General features: G+C 46.2%; 1 protein-coding gene across 1 annotated transcript in view; it reads right to left on the reverse strand.

Moving 5' to 3' along the window:
* The window catches only part of Serinc5 (serine incorporator 5), a 93,854-nt gene extending 70,864 nt beyond the window's left edge, over positions 1-22,990 (reverse strand). The window contains exon 1 of the mRNA XM_041663391.1: positions 22,798-22,990. Within this exon, the coding sequence (XP_041519325.1) occupies positions 22,798-22,824 (27 nt within the window). The 5' untranslated portion in view covers positions 22,825-22,990. The remainder of the gene's footprint in view (positions 1-22,797) is intronic.
* Positions 22,991-23,624: the final 634 nt, after the last annotated feature.

Below are 23,624 nucleotides of genomic sequence, written 5' to 3' on the forward strand. Positions count from 1 at the left end.
CATGCACACACACACACACACACACACACACACACACATTAAAAAATAATAAAAACTGGGGTATGGTGGTACATGCCTAGCACTTAGGAGGTAAATGCAGACAGATCTCTGTGACTCTGAGGCCAGCCTGGTCTAAATAGAAAGTTCCAGGTCAGCCAAGGCTACATAGTGGGAACTACTTCAAAATAAACAAATAAAAAAAAAACAGCAGTAACAATAATAATTGTGTAAGTGAGAAATCTGAGCATTCAGAATAAACCTGATCATCTGCAGACAAGATTAACTAATCTTGTCAACATAATGGAATGAGGGGAAGAAAAGTCATTTCAACCAGTGTGACTAGACCTGAGGATCTAAATTCAGAAGAATAAAGTTGGACATCTTGAGTGTATAAAAGTTAATGCTAAGGTCTGCTTTAAGATCTAAAATGGTGTAAGTCTTTTTTTTTAAAGATTTATTTATTTATTATGTAGACAGTGTTCAGCCTGCCGGTCAGAAGAGGGCACCAGACCTCGTTACAGATGGTTGTGAGCCACCATGTGGTTGCTGGGAATTGAACTCAGGACCTCCAGAAGAACAGTCAGTGCTCTTAACCTCTGAGCCATCTCTCCAGCCCCAAATAGTGTTAAGTCTTAAGAGAAAATAAGATTTAACCCTTTATTTGGACAAAAGGATTTTAGATAAAAGACCTATAGCACAACTCAAAACAGAGAGGTTTTTAAGCATACTTCACCAAAATTAGTAACTTTTCTGTTATAAGCAGTATCATCAAAAAAGACAATTCACAGAATGAAAGTATTTGCAAATTATCCACCTCAGGAGGGACATACCTGGAATCCAAAATATATTAAGAACTAGGAAAGGATCCACATGGGCATGTCTCCAGAAGAGGTGCAGCCACCAGGCTCCTGAAAAGACACTTAGCATTCTGAGTCATGAGTGCTGTGCAGGGACCGAGTGACAGGCTAGTGACATAGGTTGTGAATGAATTGAATGAATGAATGGAGTGTTCTCTGGGAGGGATGGCTTTGCTGGGAGGCAGCTGCAGCTGGAGTGTTCTCTGGGAGGGATGGCTTTGCTGGGAGGCAGGGAGGCCCTTTCCACAGTGGTTAAAAGGAAAGTGGAAAGGTCTTATGGGGCTGACATCTGTGTAGACTCTCGTCTGGATGGCTACGCAGACATCTAACTACTCCGCTAAGATGGAAGGTCTCCAGTGTGGCTTCTCCCTTCTTATGAACAACTATCTGCACAACACAGCACAGTACTCCAACTCCTAGTGGTCAGAGTCTGCTCACAAAGTCTGGAATATTCCGCAGTGTTGTCTAGACAGACTGCAGCCAGGCTTCTGAGGTCAACTCCTCTGGTCATGAGAATGAGAGGAGTTAGGAGGGAACAGGCAATCAGGGAAGAGGCCAGGAAAGCAGAGGCCATGAAGAATTCTGCTTATTGGCTTAATTTCATAGCTTGCTCAGGACAACCAGGCGCACCTGCTCACACACCACCTAAACCACAAAGAGAGCTAACACCCCCCATCTGCAGCTGGGAAGTCGACTCTCTTGCCTTTGTCACCCCTCTGAGCCAAGGACCACCTGGACCAGCTAGGAGATGAAGTAATGGGAGAGGGGAGGAGAAAATTAATAAAGAGAAAGGGGAGGATCAAAGAAGAGAGAGTGCACAGGGGCCCTACAATAGATTAGTTCAGGGCCCGCTAGATGGCCTGCCAGCTCTGACGACCTCACCTGCCACAAAGGTCCTTTCAGCTTCTACTTCAATAAACATCTGTCTTCGCCTCTCCAGAGTCCTTACTTTCTTTGTGACTTGGCTTCAATTCTTCATTACCCTCTAGGAAGACCCTAGACAGCTGGGCAGTCAGCCCGCAGCACCAACATTCTAGGATCCATACTCCTGGTACAAGAACAGCCTGGCTTAAGGCAAAAGCAACCTCGCTGTGAGGTTAGAACACCCCAAGAGCAGAGCCAGCTCACAGCACCAGGACGCCCTTTCTCTTTAAGGGCACGTGGAGCAAGGCTATGTACAAGTTAGAGGCCTGGGACTCTGGTGGTGAGCCAGGACAGACAGCAGTCCCTTTCCAGCTTGATGGCACCCAAAGGGTTAAATCTCATGACTCAGCATTTCTACTCCTACATACAGACTTGAAAAAAATGAACACACATTATTTTGGTTTTTTGAGTGGGTGATTCTCTGTGTAACAGCCCTGGCTGTCCTGGAACTCACTCTGTAGACCAGGCTGACCATGAACTCATATAGGCCCACCTGACTCTGCCTCGTGAGTGCTGAGATTAAAGGCATGAACCACCACAGCCCATCAAATATTTATGTTTATTTTTATGTATGTTTTGTCTGTATCACCTGTGTGAATGTATGTTCACACGTATGCCGATTCCCCAGTTAAGTTAAAGGAGGGTCAGATGCCCAGAGCTGGAGTTACCGGTGGTTGTGAGCGGCCTGGCCTAGATACAAGGAACCAGAGCTGAACTCTGGCCTGCTGGAAGATTAGGAAGGTCTCTAAGGTCTCTAAAGCACTCAACCACCTCTCCGCCCACCTCCCTCACATCTCAAAAAATTAAAACCTAATCTGTTATCATTCTTTTAGGATTAAAAAAAAAAGTTTTACACTTTCAAATAATGTTGAAAAAAATTGGTTTGTGGCCAGCAAGATGGCCCTTTCGTCTCTGTAAGTCCTTTAATGTTTTAAATCGTGATTGTTTTTGTTGGTGATGAAAAATGCATGCTCTGCAACCCTGACAGTTTGCGTCTGAGTCCCCAAAACCCACAGCAAGAAGGAAGAACCAACTCCAAAAAGCTGTTCTCTGACCTGCGCCTGCACCTGCGCAGCACAGCACACGCACACCTGCTCTCTCATGCATGGACTCACACCTGCACCACTCACTCTACCAACAACAACAATAAAACAAAAAAGATTCTTAAATTATTTGGTCGGGCGTGTCTGCCCAAGAGTGAAGCAGAGGTTAGGCGTTTGTCCAACTCCACTTTACAAATAAGGAGGGTCTCAGAACACCTGTTAGTTTAAGTGTGAACCAAGTGCCCCCAAGGGCAAATTCACAGCACTTTGGGGCTGAAAGTGCTTACATTCCTGAAGTTGTAAGCCTGCTGTAAAACGTTTTATAAAGTTTACATGAAGTGTTTTATGGATCTTTCAACGTTTAGCTTTCTTAAGAGCGCATATTTGAAATGGCTCAGTCTTAGCGCTGGGACTCCCGTGTCTGTTTTCTTGTCCTGCACCAACACAGCCCAGGGAATGATACTTGCTGACAACCCACAGCCCAGCTGGAACGGAGCCAAAGCAATGTGATGGCTTAGTTATTATCTTAGCACCCGCTACTCTAGGTGGCACACTCCTTTTCTGTAGCTCTATTGATGCCTCAGTGCTTTGGGGGAAAAAAGACCTCCATTTACATATGTAAATTGTGGGCACGCAGATAAGATTAAGTGACACCACACAGTCACACCAGATGTGCAGCCAGACTGGCATCTCGGTTTCTATCGTAGGCAAAAGTGGGCTGACTCTGTTATGGTCTAGCCCGTTTTCTAAAGGCATCAAGTACCACACCCTCCAGCCCTTGACTCTCCCGGGCAGGAATACTAAAATCACTATCAAAATCAAAGCCATGCTGGGAAATGCAATTATGTAAGATGCCAGTTTTTACACATTTGGCTTTGCTGAAATAAGGTTTGAAATTTTAAAAAGCAACCGACATGTGTCAAGATGAACCGTGACAGCACAATCAACTGTCAGATGAAAACCTAATGTCTAGACATGCCCGCCTACCCTCCAACCTCCTGAGAGGATCCCCTGTAGCGATCCTGCTGCCAGATAACCTCAGAAAGGGTCACACTTGCACAAGGGTCTACACATAGAAGCACGCATGTGCTGGTCTTTGAAAACCAGATACGTGGATTCACCATGTTCTGTCCTCCAACCCCTCCCGCAGGGGAAAATCTTACTCAACACTGTCACAGTCGCCACTTCCTCTCCATGCACCCAAAGTCACCTCATTTAAAAATAATAATAATAATAAGTCACCTGAGCCACATTTAACCTTGTAGTCCATAAGCGTTAAGTACGTCACGATGCTTAGTCAACACAGGTGTCCCCTTTTGCTTCCTGCCCTCCAACCTTTAAGAAGCCCAATTCTGTTGTTTTGGTTTTTGCTTTGTTTGTTTTTCATTTGTTTCTGTATTTGCTTTTATTTGTATTTATTTTATTTGTTTCTGTATTTGTTTTTGTTTATTTCGGTGTTTTTGAGACAGGGTTTCTCTGTGTAGCTTTGGCTATGTTGGAACTCGCTTTGTAGACCAGGTTGGTCTTGAACTCACAGAGATCCACCTGCCTCTGCCTGGGATTAAAGGTGTGCACCACCACTGCCAGGCTGTCACTGTTTTTAACTACCTCAGATACTTCACTTGAATGGAGTCATATGAGACTTGTCCTTTTGTAAGTGGCTTGTTTTGTTGAACGTAACGTCCTTGAGGCTTAAAGTCAGCCACTACTAAAGCACAACCACGTGTCCTCAGACACACAAGCATGTCCAAGTGTCAGCCACCTTTCTTAGTTTTGTCCTTTAATTGTCTAGCTGTTCAGGATTAGGAGCAGGGCAAGCCTGTTCTACAGATTGAAGCTGTAAGAAGAGATCAGGACGTCCAAAGCTCTGAGTACTTTAACTGAGCAGTTGAAGCAATGTTCCACAAAGAACATGCTTGCATAGACCTCCTAGGAAGGACCTGCCCAGGCTAGAGAGATGGCTCAGTGGTTTAGAGCTCTTATTGCTCTTTTAGAGGACCTGGGTTCAATTCCCAGCCCACCCGGGAGCCCAGTTCCAGGGGATCAAACAACCTCTTCTGACCTCCATGGGCACCTACCATGCACATACATGGTACACATACACACACATAGGCAAAACATTTATAAACATAAGATAATTTAAAAAAAAAAAAAAGAATGAATGAAAGAACTATTCTAGCCAAAAAGCCTGCGCCTCTTTCCAGTCAAGACCCTCGCCAGCAATGCTCACCTCTAGTTTCTCAGCTCACAGAATGACATCACAGCTTTTCTTTACTGTGTCTTATCGATACCTAACAGGCTCTATATAACAAATAGGTACTATACATAGATATTACATGTTACATATATCAAGGGGGTGCTACACAGACGGTGAACTGTTCTTTAGACCTTTTACTGTATCACCGAGGCTGGTTAAGACATCAACCTATCAGCCTCGGCATTAGTGGGGATGCTCTGCTTTGGTGGGTTTTTGTTGTTGGTTTGTGTTGGGTTGGGGTTTACTGGGACGTCTTCTTGCTACATAGCTCTGGCTAGCTGGAATTTGCCAGGTATAACCAGACTCTGTGAACTTGCACTGATCCTGTTTTTGCCTTGGCCTTCCAAGTACTGGGACTCAGGGGCTAGACCTCTGCATCTTGCCTCCGCCTTTCGGGTACTAGGGTTATGGACTACACCATTATATCTGACTTAGAATAGATGTTTTCCATCAGGAGCTCTAGACTTTGCATGCAAGTTGCTAATTTTCATACTCTTCAAGATGTTTTTAAAAGGACATTCACTGAGTGAAAGAGAAAGCCTTTTTCCCACTGGAAACAGCTATAGTCCCGCGTGAAAGAGCTGAAGGAGCAGCAGCTTCTCCTTCAGCAAATCCTCCCGGCGTCCACCACCACCAGCACAGCAGCTCCTCTTTAAGCAGTCCACTTTCTGCCACTCCTCCCCGGGGATCAGAAGGGTTGGAGACAGGTCCACTGGACCTCGTTTGCACAAAACTTCCCTGAGCAGCGGCCCTCACCCCGCCCTCCACCCCAGCCACCATAAGGAAATCATTTACTGCTTCATGCTTTTCAAAGCCTCCAGCCAGAAGCCACTGCTGGGCAGAATGATTTGCATAAAGTTACCCATTGGTTAGCTATGCTGTTGAAGTGGCCTACTTCCCCTTACTCAGCAACCTGCAACTTTCCCAGAGAAAATCTCAGGGCAGGACAGCATAGGAAAGGCTGTTTTAAATCTTGTGATCCACATACAGGGTAGAATTTTCTGGAACAATAACAACAAAATAAGCAACTGCCTGGGAGTTTAAGAGACACAAAAAGACAAAAAGCTTAAACCAAATTTATCACAGAAAAAAAAAAGGCGAATATGAGATTTAAACCACAAGATTATGTTTGAAATTTATAGCCATGAGCTTCGATGGGTTGCTCTGAAAAAAAGCCGATACCCAGTCACTGCCTCGCAAGACGTACGTGTCTACTTTATGCTGGACGCTGGTGTGAGTGCAGGAAAGGGGGGCAGGGGAGCATGGCAGCTGTCCATGCGGCAAGCTGCTTAGCAGCAGCAATGTGTGGCCTTCACAGAGCCCCATGCTAGGAGTCTGTTTCCCCTAGTTACTAGAGAAGGGTGCACATCTTTCTGGCTCCAGAAGACCTGTGGCCTCCCAGACTCTCAGGCTCCTAGAGAGCACCTGAAGGCACGGGCAGCATGCCCACAGGAACCTGGGCGGTTACAGGCTTCCGTGTGAAGGCTCTCAACTCCTGATTTTGTTTAAGGATCAGGTAGACACTAAAACTGCTCACGCAGCAGGACTAACAGCCAGACTGGGAGTTTTTGTGACTTGTACGCTGAAGACTCTGAAGGAAATTCCTGGAAAGAAGCTGTGTTTACAGGGGCTGGCTACAAGCATGGTGACGTGGAGCCGCTGCAGCAGCGCAGGTCTGATTATGCCCTCGCCGTGGGGCTAGCTTCAGCTCCAGTAGCCACTGCTCACCCGCTCTGCCTGTGATAGATAGATAAAAACCTCTCAAATATAGTATTAAGTTAGCAGACCACTAACTCCCACCAACCCCAACGCTAAAATGCCATCAGATAGCATCTGAGGCCTGAGGGAAAGCTCCCTCTGCCTTGCTGTAACCAGCCCCTTAACTCAGGACTTCCTTCCCTCTGTGAACTATAAAAACTGTTTCCATAACGCAACATGGAACTTGGAGAGTCTGAGTTACTGCTCTTTTGCTGTGAAAAAAATTATGACCAATGCAACTTTTGTTTTGGTTTGGTTTTCTGTTTGTTTTTTTCAATACAGGGTTTCTCTGTAGTTTTGGCCACATCCTGGAGCTAGCTGGACTTGAACTCAGAGATCCACCTGCCTCTGCCTCCCCAGTGCTGGGATTAAAGGCGTGCGCCACCACTGCCCGACTACCAATGCGACTTTTAAAGAAAACATTTAACTGGAGGCTTGCTTACAGTTCCAGGAGGTTAGTCCATGGTGATTGTGGTATGGAGTCTGGTGGCAGGCAGACTGACATGGACAAGCAGTAGTTCAGAGCTCACATGATCTTCAAGTTGCAGACAGGAAGGAAAGACTGGATTGGCATGGGTTCTCTGAAACCCCAAAGCTCACCACCAGTGACACACCTCCTCCAACAAGGCTACACATCCTAACCCTTCCCAGTCCACTAACTAGGGACCAAGCATTCAAACCTATGGGGGGATATTTTCATTTCCACCACCACATGGGGTAACCTACCTTGTGGTTCCAAGCCATGGCCACTCAGAAGGATCCCAGAAAACAACAACAAAACAAACAAACAAAAAACTATCTCTTATTCTCTCTAAGATGAAATCTGTGTTGTCCACTGACAAGACGACGCTGCCCCTTCTGACTATGATACAGTAATGACTGTGTCCCTCTGCAGGCCATAGCCAAGTTCTTTCGGTCCTGGGCAGCTAGCAGGAAGGATTGCGTCAGAGGCCATGACAATGAAGAAAAGCTGACTCCAAACAGGAAGATCCTGCCTCTGGAGCTGTTTGCTTAGTACAGTAAAAGAGAGCAACACAGAGACGGGTTAGAAGGGCAGATCCTTCCAGCACTAAATTTCTGGGAGCAGATCCAAAGGGAGCCTGCTGGATCAACACCAGACCTTGCAGCTCAACAGAAGTGTGACTTGAGGACATCCTTCATGAAGAAAACGGAAAGTTCAGGGCTTCTTGGCTATTCCAGGCCTCACATCTCAACAGGAATGTGCCTGGGTCATCCTCCTTGAAGAAATCCCACAAGTCCAGAGGTTCTCGGCTATTCTTCCGATACTTACTTTGAAAGTACACACATTCCAACAGGATCTCTGTGTTAGGGATGATCTGAGCTCAACAGGAAGGCAGTTTTCTCTGAGATACCAGAGAACTGGACCCAGGTGAACTGAGCTGCATAATACTTATTAAGATACGCACAAGTCAAATGGTGTTGAGTCACACCAGAGCACACCTGGGCACCAGCCTTCATCCGTGGCAGATGCTCCCCCTCCCCTCCACAGCACCCTGAGGCTGGAACTGCCAACACCTGTTTCAACAAGCACACCAAGTCTTTTTCAAAGTAAAGTGACAAGTTTATCACAGTTTAAGTATTTTTTTTTAGCAACCTTGGATTTATAAAAATATCTTTAATACTATTTTCACCAGGTTCCTTTTTTGTAATTAATTTACTCTATGTGTACAGATGTGTTTTGCCTGCATGTTTGTCTGTGCACCACTTGCATGCCTAGTGCACACAAAGGTCAGAAGAGTGTCAGACCCACAGGGACCAGAATGGCACTTGGTTGTGAGCCACCATGTGGGTGCTGGGAATCGAAACCAGGTCCTCTGGAAAAGCTGACAGTGCTCTTAACTGATGAGCCATCTCTTCAGCCTCGAATGTCCTTTTTCTTAAAAATGTGTTAGCGACAAAGTGCTAATGTTTGATGTTGTGCCCCAGGTTAGCTTTCCCCATGAGGCCTGTGGTTTTGCTTGCACAGCTCTGCACGCAGAATGTGAGCGCACAGTGCACTCTGCGCATTGCTTGCTGAAGCACCACCGCTTCCAGGGCGCTAAGCCTGGGATAAGAGATATTACTTATGACCTTTATTAATGAACTAAATGTCTAAAAGAAAAAGAGTGCAATAGATGTTCATGTTATTTATTAAACATTAATCCTAACTAATTATAGACCTGTGTGAGGTTATGTGAGCATGTGTGTGAGCAGGCTGGTGGAGGCTCTAAGTTGATATCAGCTGACTTCCTGATCACTTCTCACTTTAGTCACTGAGGCAGGATCCCTCCACTGAATGCAGCGCTCTAATTGGCCAGTCTAGTTAGCCAGCTTCCCCGCTACCTCGGCCTCTACCTTGCCCATCTTCTCCACTGAGCCATCTCCCTTGCCTAAAGGTCTGCTTTTGAAGAATTCTTACAATACTGAAAATATTCTCTCCTGTATGAGATTAAATTATAACAACACAGAGTACGGTCCAGTTTGTTGTAGCCCTAGAATGAAATACAACCAAGTACTCACAGGGCTTGCTTTTTCTGTGAGTGAAAGTTGTAACTGGTGACTGCTCGTTCTTTTCCAGGCTTTCCAGACCTGAATAATCATACAAAACTATATCAATTACAACAATGTTTGGCCAGCAGTTTAGACATATTCCTAGCTAGCTCTTACATCTTAAATTAGCCCATTTCTATTAATTTGTGTATCACTGGTCCTTGTGTAAGGCTGGTCTATCTCCTTCAGCAGCTACCTGGCATCTCCCTGACTCTGCCTCTCTCCCTATATATCTCTGTTTGGATTTCCTGCCTGGCTTTATTCTGCCCTGCCATAGGCCGAAGCAGTTTCTTTATTAACCAATGGTAATAAACCATATTCACAGCATACAGAGGGGAATACTAGATCAAAGTTACATTTTTTCTTTATAATAGTATTGCCTAAATGCTTATACTAACCATATGTTTTTAAAGCATAAAGTGCTGAGGTTTTTGTCTGCACTTGATTTGGGGAGGAGACTTCATTCACATTTGTGTGTGTGTGTGTGTGTGTGTGTGTGTGTGTGTGTATGTGTGTATGCCATGTATGCATATGTGGGTATCCTTAGAGTCCAGAAGAGGGCATCAAATTCCCTGAATCTGGAGTTACAAGTAGCTGCCAGCTACCTAGCCCTGGGTGCTGGAACTGAACTCAGGTTCTCTGGAAGAACAGCAAGTGCTCAAACTCTGAACCACCTCTCCAGGCACTTGAGTACTGTTTTAAAGTTATTTTCCAAGTAATATTACTTTAACATTTTAAGAGTCAGGCGGCTAGGGTTAACATGCGCAGCTCAGCAGCATTGGGCTTGCTTGGCATGTCACAAAGCACGGTGCCTTGGTAGTCATCCCCAGCAAGGAAAACAATGTCCCTCTGATATGTACTGTTACTTGGAGGCTTCCCCACTTAGGTTTGCAGATACCCAATGGGTAACGGGAAACAGGATGTGTGCTTACTATGCCCGCCTTCATTGTATACCCGCCTCCTTTGCTAGCTCAAATTCTGGGCAGAATCTGGAGGCAAACACATGGATCGTTCAGAGTACTCCTCTGAAGATGGGACTCCTCCCCTCCAAGACTACATACACCAATATGTGACTAAGGCACTTCTGGGATTTGTAGGGTGTCATAAACGAGAGCTTGCTAACTCCCAGTGTCCAGCTCCAGACCACAGTCTGCCCTAGTGCAGCCACCGTGGTCTGACAGAGAAGCCTCCGGTGGTGGGAACTTCTTGCCACTGTTGCTACTGTTGCTCAGTACTGAACTCCTAACCAAGCAGACTACTTTAAGAATATGATGGCCTGACCATGCCTGCTCCCCCACTCCACCCCACCCTACCCCAATCTCTTGCCCCTCCCCTAAATGACCCAAAGCTCTTTAACTCCTTGAAGGCAGGCACGCGTCGGCTGATCCAGCAGCCATCTCAATAAACTCCACCACTACTTTTGCTGTTTGTGCTTTGGAGCAGACAGCTGACCCTGTCTATTGGTGATAGGACACATAGCCAGATACGAGCAGTGAAATAAGAAAAGGTTAAATCTTGGGAATGGGACATTTTACTGCGGGTGTCCCAGCTGCTTAGGCCCTCCTTTCTTACTAAAACTACTTGCAGGAATAAAACCAAATCTTTAAAAAAAGCAATTCTTAAAATCCAAATTTAGCCCAATTAAGGAGAACGGACTTCAGCTAGACCTGGACGCTGACCAACAATAACCTAAAGCTCGCTGTATCAACCGTATCACTTGCATTGACACTTGGAGCTTCTCAACAACTTTTCAAATAAGTTCTAGGCAGCCGCACGCTCAGCGAGCAGCAACCTACACAGGTCTTTAAGTTATCAGTCAAACTTCAAAACTCTACTCTGAGGGTGGGAAGGGAGAAAATTTAGAATAAAAAAACTGTCCACCCTAGGGACTTCTGGGTCCATAAAAGGTCCACTGTCCAGACTTGACAGTGAATTCCATTTCCTGTCAATACATTTTTATTTCTGCTACTGTCTATATGTTGCTTGAATTCTTTTCCGTGATAGCACAAGAACAGTGACCCAACTTGCCAGGTGCCAATGCCCGCCTGCTACCAAAGCGAGGCTCCCAGGCCTCTGGTATCATTCCTAGCATGCTGACTGCCCTACCTGCTGCATCCATGCTTCTTAGAAAACATCTAAAAGAACAGAAAGACGGTGGGAAATACCTAACCAACTGCCTCCTTGACAACTCAGATGTAAAGGGCTGGCAAGATGGCTCGTCATGTAAAGAGCATGTTTCCATCCTTAGACGCTGCACAGTGGAAGGAGACGATCTAGGTTGTTCTCTAAATCACACACATACACATACACGTACGCGCGCGCGCGCGCACACGTGCGAGTGCATAAAGAATTCATAGCTCTAATGGGTTTTTGATCCTACTGCACGTATTGGCTTTGTAGGAACCTAGGCAGCTTGGATGCTCACCTTACTAGACCTGGATGGAGGTGGGTGGTCCTTGGACTTCCCACAGGGCAGGGAACCCTGATTGCTCTTTGGGCTGATGAGGGAGGAGGACTTGATCGGGGGAGGGGGAGGGAAATGTGAGGCAGTGGTGGGGAGGAGGCAGAAATCTTTAATAAATAAATAAGAATTCATAGCTCTAAACTCAAAAAACAGGAATTTTTAGATCAACTTAGCCAGTGGTGGTGGCACACGCCTTTAATCCCACAGCACTCAGGAGGCAGAGGCAGATGAGTCCTTGAATTCAAGGCCAGCCTGGTCTACAGAGTTCCAGGACAGCCAGGACTACACAGAGAAACCCTGTCTTGAAAAAAACAAAACAAACAACAACAACAAAGGATCAATTTATTATAGGGACATATTTCTGAATGTGCACACAACCTAATGAAGCTTCAGAATATCTTAAGGAAAAAAAAGACAAAGTTTAATGAAAGAAACAGATTCATATTTGTAATTTTAACACCATTCTACCAATAATTAATAGAATTAGACAAAAAAAGGATAATGCAAAGCAAAGCAAATTTATGGAAAGATGGAAATTGGAGCAACACTATCAACAAAATGGAACACTTAATAATTGTATAGTGTTCTTTTCAAGAGAAGAGAACATTCACTAAACTATGCCACATTCTGGGCATGGAACAACAATTCAAAAGGAATATAGACGGATTTAGGGTATGACTAGGTGGTGTTTGTCTAAAATGCATGTGGATTAGATCCACAGCCACACACACACAAATGCATAAAAAAGAATACACACACGTAGAGAATATCCTATAAGCATCAAGCAATTAAATTAAAAATCAGTAGCAAAAAAGCCCCTGGAAAATCCCCCAAATACCTAGAAATTAAAAACACATTCTCTAAATAACCACCAGATCAAAAAAAAAATTATGAGAGAATTAAGAAAAATACTTTGAGCTGAATGATAATAAAAATACATCAAATGTGTGGATTGAGATGCTATAGTTTTAAATGCTTATTTGAGAAAATAATGGTCGAAGCATCTGCCAAAAGTGAGAAAAATAACCAACAAAGCAGAAGTCAGCAAAACAGAAAATGAACGATTGTAGCAGCTGTGGCAGCACACACGTGCAAGAGGGTCCTGAGCCCAAGAGCAGCCTGGATCGCACAGCAAAGCCTTATCTCAGAATTCAAAGAAAAGGGGAAATGAAAGCTGCCACTGGGAAGTCAAGAGCCTTATCTTCCGGAGTAATAAAGCCAGAGACAGGTGCCAGCCAGTGCCACTGTCACTGGAAGATGGCAGCAGCAAGAGGGTGTCTCAACAGACCCAAGGCCAGCCCTTGGCTGTAAAGGAGCTTGCCACAGAGACTGACAAGCTGAGATGAGGGAGAGAACTGACTGCCATGACCTGTCCCAGGACCCCACACATGCGCCTTCGTACAGGTACCCACACACATGAATAAACAGACGTTAAAAAGAATTAAACTCCTTAATTTTGAAGGCTTTAATAAGCTTGGGTTATCTTATCTATAAATCTATTAATTTTATGTTTCTAGGCCAGCCTGAGATATATGTAGAAAAAAAGAGCCTGTCTCAAATAAACAAGGGCAAGGAATGAAGTTTAATGTTAGTTTGTCTAGCGTATGCAGGACCCTGGGTTTCCATTTCCAGCGCCACAATAATAATAATGGTAATAATAACAATAGTCATAGAAATCAACACATACCCTAGCCACATTAATTAACAGACATGACTTCATATATGCATCGAGCAACCTGACATTTAGAATCATAAACTAATAGGAGAGATTCTTTTCTTGAAAGAAAAAAAAAGCTTATCTTTGTTTGTGTGTGCCATGTGTTCTGACACATACAGGTTGCCCTGGAGACCAGAGGGCATCAGATCTCCAGGGAGCTGGAGTGACAGGCAGCTGTAAAGGCACCTGATGCAGTGCTGGGAGCCACGCTAGGGCCCTTTGGAAGAGTAAGTGCTCTTTACCACAGACCCATCTGCCCAGCCCCTAGAAGAGACATTTCCAAAGCACGTGCACTTAGGAAACCCATCACATTCACTTCCTGTCAGTTCAACAAGTCAGGCAGGATGGCATGATTAGTACAGCACCAGCGGCAGCGGCAGCACAGTGCTGGGTGCCTGCATCCTAGACACGCTCATGGCATGCAACCTTTCACGTCCAATTCTGCTAACCAGTGCTGAAGAATCTGTCAATTCAAGCTGCATTTCCCACACTCTGATCTAGAACCCTAACAATGAATACTAGATGGCGACAAATATCTCCCCATCTTCCTCTGTGGCCTCTGTGGCACCAAGGTCCTGGGGCAGGTCCAATCCTGACTACTAGGTAAACTGCAGTCAAGGAAACGGGCAAACCTTGTGCATTTATTGCTAGTTGACTAATTCTAGCACAGTAAAAAGACACGTAGTGTTTATTCCTGGCATAATGGGCTCAGAACAGTGTGGCAGTAGGATTGCAAATTTGAGGCCATCCTGGGGTATAGAGTGAGTTCCAGGCCAGACTGGGCTGTTTTTCTAGTTCTAAGTCTGTCACAGACTTTTTGGTTTGGGTGATAGATAAGTACATAAAAATAAATTCGATAATGAAAAGTGTAAAATCCAATGTGAAGTGCCACAGCTTCTATGGCTATTCTAACTGTACAGGAGCTCAATGAGATGTATATAGACATTTTTGTGCATGGGAGTGGGGAAATAATATGCATGTGGGGATGTAAGGACAAATGCAGGAGTCAGTTCTCTCCTGCAGCCACATAGGTCACCAGGCTTGGCTGCCAGCACCTTTAACCAGCTGAGCCATGTCATGAGCTCTTGCAGACATAGCTGTGTGTACAATTGCAGGGATACATGGGTAGCATGTTTAGGGTACACAGACATAGCTGTGCATACAACTGCAGGGCTACATGGGACAGATACCTCTAGTCCTCCATGTGTGTCCACCCTACACAACCCCACCCACTCTCCTTCCCCAGAGAGTGATGGCGCACAGCTCTCAGTGAGCTCTGAAGAAAGCCACCTGAGGAGAGATATTACCCTAAGAAACTAAGTCCTGATTCACAAGTCTTTCGTTTATATTATCCTGCATACCCAGTGAAGACGTGTAAGCGGCCAGGCTGCTGTAAGGGCTTTGTCAGCTCTTACAAAAAATCAGCAGCCAATGGAGTAAGTCAGTAATGATCCAGGGTGCTCAGGCAGAACACTTGCAAAGTTGAAGAACACACAGATGCGGAATCCTATGTCAGAGAAGTTTCATTGCTATGGTTACAAAGCACTGCCATTGTTTCTGAGAACACCACTGTAGATCCGGGCATGAAGTCAAGAACAAAAGACCGAATTCCTCCTTGGTTCCTGTGAACCAAGATCAGAGCAAGTCAAGAGAGCCAGCCCTCCAATAAAGTACTAACAGAGTCCAAGAGCAAAAGGCTGGGGGGAAATTCCACACAGACTTCCCAAGCTTTGTTTCAAAATGCAATTAGCCAGTCTACAAAAATGTTGTGTAAACAGAAGTCTGAAGTTCCTTCCACTCCTCATCTTCTCATAAACAAGATTGCGGGTGTATGTGAGCTTGCCCCACTTTCTAGAACGCTATCTAATCACTTCTTGCTGTAACATGACTTCAAACCCGCAGTGCTTCCAAACTTGCTCTGTGATACAAACCCAATCCGACCAAGTTTTTCCATAGCAGCTGCTTTCCAAACACTTCAACCTCACAAGGCAAGCTACAGAAGAAAGGCCAAGAGCAAAAGCCTCCTTCCCTTCAAGTGCAGGCAGATGCTTTACAGAAGCAAACCAAACCACCGTTTGAATTTCCTATACATACCACACTGACTCATAGGCTATACTGTAAAAATTGCTTTAAATTATCATTAATAAGAAAAATGACCATTAATATACAAGTTAGAAAATGTATGAAATATTATAAAATATTCTTTTACTAGGGCCACAGAGGGTCACTTTTGAATACTTAGAGAGCCTAGAATTTAAGGACAATCACAGTGGTTTATTTGGTAACTTGACCAATACTGCTCTCAACATTCAATCGTAACACTAAACTCAAATGAAAACAGTAATCTGAAATGGAAACTCACTAGCGAAGCTGCCTGCCTCGGGGTGATGAGGGGGTCCCTGAGCTTCAGTCACCAGGTGAGTGGGACCTCACTTCTCAGCCTCTGAGTAAAGTCAAGGGGACTGGAGCAAGGGCATTTTAGGCAAGTTTTATCACCTTTTCAAAGTACTGGAAACAGCTTAGTCCAGGAAGGAAAAGCAACTGTGTGTAATGCTAGTGCTACAGACCTATCAGCTCACATAAGAACCCCTCTTAGCTGAGCAGAGTGGTGCACACCTCTAATTCCAACATTTGAGAACCCGAAGGAAGACTGCAGTGAGTTCAAGACCAGCCTGGTCTATAAGTACACAGTTCCGGGCCAAAGTAGGACACAGGTAATTCCCTGTCTAGGAGGGAAATTGAAAAGAAAAAAGAATTCCTTTAATTCCAGCATTAAAAAGGTAGAGGTAGGAAGATTGCCACAAATTCATAGTCAGTTTGGCCTAACAGCAAGTAACAGGCTATCTTAGTCACTGTTCTATTGCTGTGAAGAGACTCCATGATCAAGGAAACTCTTATCAAAGAGAGCATTTCATTGGGGGCTTGTTACAGTTTAAGGGTTAGTCCATTGTCATCATGGCAAGGAACATGGTGCCACACGGTAGCTGAGAGCTACATCCTGGTCAAAAGGCTGGGATGACACTGGGTCTGGTTTAGGCTTTTAAAACCCCAAAGCCCACCCCCAGTGACTACTTCCTCCAGCAAGGCCATACTTCTTAATCCTTCTAATCCTTTTAAATAGTGCTACTCCCTGGCGACTAAGCATTCAGATGAACCTACAGGGGCCAATCTTATTCAAACCACCACACAGACCAACCAGGGCTACATAGCAAGACCGTGTGTGTGTGTGTGTGTGTGTGTGTGTGTGTGTGTGTATCAAAATATATCAAAAGATCCAGACAACTGGACATAGACAGCTCTAAAATAAGCAGCCATGCCATGATAATCATTGCTTTATCCTTTTAGGCTTTTAGGATGATTACACTACCACACTTGGGCAACGACTAACAAAGTTGATGAGACTCACTCTACTCACTGCCAGATACCCAATATCTGTGGGAAATCTACTGCCAGTATTTACATGGAAAATAGCAGTCAGGGAACTAGCAGTAGGGCAGGAATGTGACTCTATCTCTTTAGCCCAGAGATGAGTCAGAACCTGCTTTCCATTTCCTACATACTAGTGGCTCCCCAGGCTCCCCAGAACCTATCCCTCTCTGCTCTGCCACAAAGACCAGGCCCAGAGCCATTTGTCAACTAGCCCTGGGCAGCTATCATGCATCCTAAGAAAACAAACACAAGGGAGCCACCTGCATGCCAACTCCCCAGCTCACCCAGCAACCTTCACTGGATTTACTGTGCCAGTGAAGATGGGGCAGAGACTTAGCTCTCCAACACTGGAACGTGGCTGAACCCTGCCACGATACCGCAGCTCCATCAACAGGATAACTGCCTTGCAGTCTTCCTATCTCATAGACATCCTGCTCTCTCAAGCACATGGGATGTTCTTACGAGAGCAGGCTGGCTGCTGATCCGGAGAATTTTTTTAAAGCAAACAGGACGTTCCCCCGGGAGCATGCTAGCTGCGGGTTTTGAGGAGGGGGTCTGTAGGGTCTTTCAAGTGTAGGACTCAAATTTATTGCAGCCAAAACAAAACTAGGCATAATAAAACAGGAAAAAAGTCAAAACTGTGACTCAGTTCATTAGGACAATGGCATCGATAAAGAAAAAGCTCAAAGTTAAAGACTTAAAATGACTGAAATGATCCAGTTTTACAAAATCAGATTACATATATTAAGCAGAAATGACTGGATAGATTAAATATCAAAACATGGCTCTCTCTAAGTAATAGTGATTTTTTTTCTTTTCCTCAATGTTTCATAATACTGCCACATAATTTCAAAAGAGTGTCACTCTTGGAAAGAATACATCTGTGCCTAGATCCCTTCCAAAGGCAGGAGCATCTGCTATGAGCACCCAATAAAGAACAGGGGGACAAGAGCTTTGTGACCAAAGCCTTCATCAAGGTATTCAGCTAGGTTATGGCGCACGCTTTGCACACAAGCTGCAACACACCGTACGAGTCAGGCCACACTTCTGGTGCACTAGAAGCACACATCTAGAGGGATAGAGTCGGCAATACTTTCTGGTATGTAGGCTATATTTTTTTATTTGTGTACGTCTCTCTCTGTGCATGTGTATGGATGTCTGTATATGTGTGCATATATGTGTGCATGTGCAAATGCATGTGTGTGTATGTGCAAATGCATTTGTGTGCGTGTGTGTGTGTGTTTGCCATGCAAGCCTAGCAACCCGAATTTAATACCCCAATCCAACATAAAGGCAAAAGTAGAAAACCTGCTCCACAAGGTTGTTTTCAGACTCCCACAGGCATGCACCCACCGTGGCAGCCATACCCTACACACATCTTACACAAATGATAATTAAAGATGCGTTAAAATACTCTGCAAGAAGACAGAAGGCTGTTGTAAGCAGATTCCGAGAGAGGGAGAGGGAGAGGGAGGGAGGGAGAAGGAGAGAGAGCATTCTTTTATGATAAAACCCAACAAGACTGCGGCTCCAGCTCTGTGGGAGGACAGAGCCTAACACTGCCAGAACCAGCTAGCAGGCAGAGCTGACAGACACGTGTGCAAGAGCCAGCCACATCTAACTTCTTACTACCTAAATGGGACTTGGGCCATTACTCTCCCCTTTCCTATTTCCCCTAAGAGGTCAGCTCTACAGGTGGCCCACACTTGTAGTTCCAACACTTGGGAGGCTGAGGCAGGAGGATCTCAAACTCAGTACAACCTGGGCCAATCAGAGCCACACAGTGAGGCCCAGTCAGACTAACAAGCAGCTGGCGCAGCAGGAAGTGGAAGTTCAGTTCTTTACCCAGGACTTGCCAAATGAAATACTATGCTTTAACAAATGTCCCGGGTAGTTTTGCTTTTTAACCTTCGACAATGGATAATAGTCCCTGGTAGCATTAAAGGCTTTATGAATTAACATAATAGACATTAGAGTGGGTTTTCATTAAGAAAAACCTCAATGATCAAGAAATATGACCTTGGCTAGGCAATGGTGGCGCACACCTTTAATCCCAGCACTCAGGAGGCAGAGGCAGGCAAATCTCTGAGCACAAGGCCAGCCCGGTCTACAGAGCATGTTCCAGGACATCAGGTCAGGGCTACACAAAGAAACCCTGTCTCAAGAGGAAAAAGAAAAAAAGAAAAAGAAAGGAAGGAATGAAGGAAGGAAGGGGGGAGAGAGGGAGGGAGGGAGAGAGGGAGGAAAGGAAGAAAGGAAGGAAGGAAGGAAGGAAGGAAGGAAGGAAGGAAGGAAATATGACTTCATCAGGCATGGTAACACATACCTTTAATCCCAGTACTAAGGAGGCAGAGCCAAAGTCTTCAGTTTGAGGCTCAGGTCAGTCAGAATTACATGAGCAGATGTGTCTCAAAAAAACAAAACAAAACAAGAACAAAAACAAGGCATAAGCCACACAATTGCAACTCCATCACTGGAGAGCTAGAGGCAGGAAGATCAGAATTTAGGGTCACCCTCAAGTTGAAAGCCAGTGTGGATTACATTAGACTGTCTCAAGAAAAAAGGGGGAAGGGGGGAAGGGAGAGAGAGATGTGTCGAGGATGTATAGACCTGTCTGTAGACATCTGGGTGCATCTGCCCTTGCATGCAACTGCTGATGAGATGGACAGAGTCTTTTCTTTATCAATGGCAATCATAGACTGGGCCTGTCCACAAAGCCCCACTCCTGGGGCAGTCATGGCTGCCTGAGCCCATGCAGAAGCTAGCCAAGTCCTGCCCACTAGACGGTGCTCACATCTATCTGCCCCAGAGAACTTTTTGTTCAATATGCAGACCACAGCATCAAGAAGGCAAAAAGCTGCAACTTCCCAGAGCTTAAGGAAAAGCTGCAAGATCAGCAAATGATTACGTGTTTGGCAGAAGTCTGTTAAGTGGGTGTTTGTGACTTGGACCAGGTATGAGGAAGAAACTAAACCTCATTGGCCCTACTGGTAGCCGTATCAACCAAAACAAGGGGCAACTGTCAAACTGAGAAGTCAGTCAACTAGAGCCTGGAAAACCAGTATCCAAAGGTCTGGATCAGGCTGCGGATCTGTTTGTTTGTTTTCCTTTTTCTTTCATACTTCAGTTGTCTCACCTGCGAAAAGCAGGGCTGTTACCTAAGAGGATGATGTATTTGTGAAACCAGACAGCACAGTAAACACTGAAATAAAGTTCTGCTATCACCTTCACCACCACGATTATCGTGAATGCTTACACTTGCCTGCAGGAAACCCTGACAACTCTCAAATTGTCTTGGAAAGGCTGTCTACGTTGTTCTTAAAGTATGCATCTCATCTTAATCTAACAGTGTGCCACAGTTCCCTGACACCTTCATTCCCAGCCATCCCCTAAATCAGAAGAGCAAGGAAGCTTTCTGCTAGTCCCTAGAGGCCCGTGTCAGGGTGCTCTCACCCAGGAGGTACTGTAGGGCTCTCCCCTGTGATCTCTGCCTCCATTAGCGTCCATTAGCCAGCAAGGAGGCAAAATCTGAGTATCAGAGTGGATAGAGCAACCAGAGAAAGATGACTGGCAGACTGTGCAGTGGCAGGCAGGTAATGACAACAAGTGATGTCTTGGAGCTAGGTCTGGTGGCACAAGGCTACAATCTCAAGAAGTTGAGGCAGGGGAATCACCATGATTTCAAGAGCAGCCTAGGCTGCAGGCTGAGTTCCCAGTCAGTCTGGATAGGCTGACAATCTCCACCTGGCCCAGCCGGTTCTCTCACTCTAAGCCAGTCCAGCCCCCCTGCTCCATCCACGGCATCTCACTTCTAGAGGTATCTTCTCTGGCAAGTAAAACCAAGACGGTTTTAGAACTACTGGCCGTGTTGTTGTTTACACGCTGAGCTGATGAAATGCCCCACACTTATGTACACACACAGGTCACTGCCGGCAGAGATGTTTGGTTTCCCACACCATATCCTCCTCCTAGCACTCAGCAGCATTTTTAAGCCAATAAGGATACAACTGGCAGACTTAAATTTCTGGAGATGCTGTGAGGTTTGAGGGGTTCATTGTGTACAATGCTTGGGGCTAAACTCAGGCAAATGCATGCTAGACAAGCCCTCGAACATTTTGCTTCTTCCCCATACCCTCATATAAACTCCTGCTAGGGGGTCTATAGTCCCGCCCAACTATATAAAATCGTGGTGTGATTGGCTGCTCACTACATTGGAACCACAGTGAGGCCTCTGGCAGCACCGAGAAAGCAGAAGTTATTATCCTGTGGGGAATGGCCAGCACTTGGTTCTTTCCAAAGTCCTAAAAGGGGAGTTTTAGAAACAAGTCATAAATCCTAGCAAAATATTACTCATACCAATTTAAAAAAAAATTTATTTACTGACAATAATTTCAGAGCCTGAATTCCGGCACCTGTCCTGAAAGAGCTTCAAAGGGCTTCCAAAGAAGCAGGAACAGACATTTCCAAATATACGCAATTTCTATACAATGAAAAGTGTTGCACTAAATTGAAGAATATCACTTAGAAAAGAACAAGACTAATGAATCTGGATGCTGCTCAAGATAGAGCACTTGCCTAGCATGCACAGGCAGGAGACTCTGTTCCATTTCAGCACCACATTAAAAAAAAGAGAGAATTTGCAATTTTTTTTTAAAGCAATCTCTTCTGGCCCCTCTAGGTCTCAAAAGCTCCCATAAAATGGAGGACACGGAGGGGACATTCCTTTGCTCTCTCTTTTCGGATTTGGGGGAAGGGATATCATTTTACCTCAAATCAAAAAGCCTCAATTTCCTCATCTCTGAAAATGCCAGCATGACTACATGCCAAGCACAGTATTAGAGACCTCAGAAACCAAGATGACTCTCCACATGGCCACCTCAAAGAGCGCAGGCCACTACAACTGGTGGGTTCAAAGACTCAGCTTAACCCCTACAGCACTTACAGATGGCCTCCATTGTCCTGACGCTCAAAGTAAACAAGACCAGTCCCGTCCCTCAATGCCCACCCACCGCGATCGGATGGGGGTTTTTGTTTTTATTTTTAGTAACCCATTAAAACCGAACATAAAGACATAATCAACGTGGGGGGGGGGGACATCCAGATGGCTTTACCTAGTTCGCTGTTGTTTTTCTAACCTTGTCGAAAGAAGGGAAATTAGCATTAAAGGGCTAAAACCTAATAATTCTCTCCTGTTAGAAGACGCCTATAGTTTGGATAACGAGAATTTAACTTGCAAGATTACAAAACAGGTTCCAGCAAGATGAATTGCCAAGGAGGGTGTGAAGGCTCGTGCCCAGTCAGGGTTGGGTCGGGTCCGGTCGGTAAACCCAGGAAGCAGGGTTGACCCTTCCCTGCGCCCAGACTTGTGCCCGGGAGTTTGCAAATCAGGTTTACAGACGTTTTCACGACTACAGAGCCCACGTTCTAGACTTGGAGATGCCAACGCTCTCTGCCTGGACTGACTCGAGTTGTATTCGGAGCGTGGAAGATCTTGTCCGACCCCACGTTTTTCCTCCGGTTCATCCCACAGGCAGTGCAGTGGCAGCAGAGCTGCGGCGCTCACTCGAAGCTCCGGAGGTGACACGTCCCGGGAACCGATGGAATTCTCGGTTCCAGCCAGGCTCGCCCCGCCAGCCGGGAATCCCAGAGGCCTGACGCCGAGGTCGCGGGGGGGGGGGGGGGTGCCTCTCGGGCTTCCCCCGCGTCCCTTCCCGCCCACACGGGTTTTCCTGAACCCGAGCCCGGCGCAAGGCTCGTTCACGGTTCTGACAACCCGCGCGGCAGCCCGTCTCGCTCACCTGGCCAGCACAGCACCGCGCAGACATCGCCGCGACCGACGACCTCGGGGACGCTGCCCTCTGAGCCGCCACTCAGGCCCTCTCGGCTCCGTCCGCGAGCACACGTCTCGGAAGCGAGAATCCCCTGCTAACCGAGAGCCGAGCAGCCCCAGCTGAGAGCAGCCTACCGCGGCCTGAAAACAACCGCCGCCAAGCCCCGCCCCGCGCCACAGGCCCCGCCCCGGGACCGCCCTAGCCTGCGGATTCCGCGCATAGCTTAGGCTCCGCCTCCCTTTCCAGACCCCGCCCCTCTCCGGGCGGCGCAGCGGGCTTCTTCCTCCCCGGCACTTCCGTCCCTCCGGGTTAGGCGGTGGGAATGCGTCTTCAGAGCCTCCGGGTTTTACCAACCCGCTCGGTCGTCGCCTCGTCCCTCCGCCCTGGCTCCGATGAGCGAGAACCGCTTGCCTTCGCTAGTAAAGCCGGGAGCTCTAGTGAGCGACCTCCTCCCGACTCTTCTGCCCGGGTCGCACTACCGGGACACCGCTGGTCCTGGACTACGATCGCCTCTCGCTCTTCAGAGGCGTCCACCAGTTCGTCTTGCCCCCCCCCCCCTCTTCTGCGGGTCTGCCCAGCCTCAGATCCTCAGGCACCTGACTGTTCCACCTGCTGTTCGGCGGAACTCTGGGGGCTCTAAAAAGAGCTCTGCCCCGAGTGTCGGTCTGGGAATCCAGGGACTCGGTTGGCGTCCTCGCTTCCTCTCACCTGACCCACGCTCAAAGGAGGATCTAGCAATTCTCCTTTTTGTTGGATGCCAAGGGAGCGCCGGGTTTTTCCTTCTACCTGAGTAT

This window comes from Microtus oregoni, unplaced genomic scaffold (assembly GCF_018167655.1).
Source record: "Microtus oregoni isolate MIOR12 unplaced genomic scaffold, Mior012 000014F_ref0000157, whole genome shotgun sequence".
NCBI classification, from domain to species: domain Eukaryota; kingdom Metazoa; phylum Chordata; class Mammalia; order Rodentia; family Cricetidae; genus Microtus; species Microtus oregoni.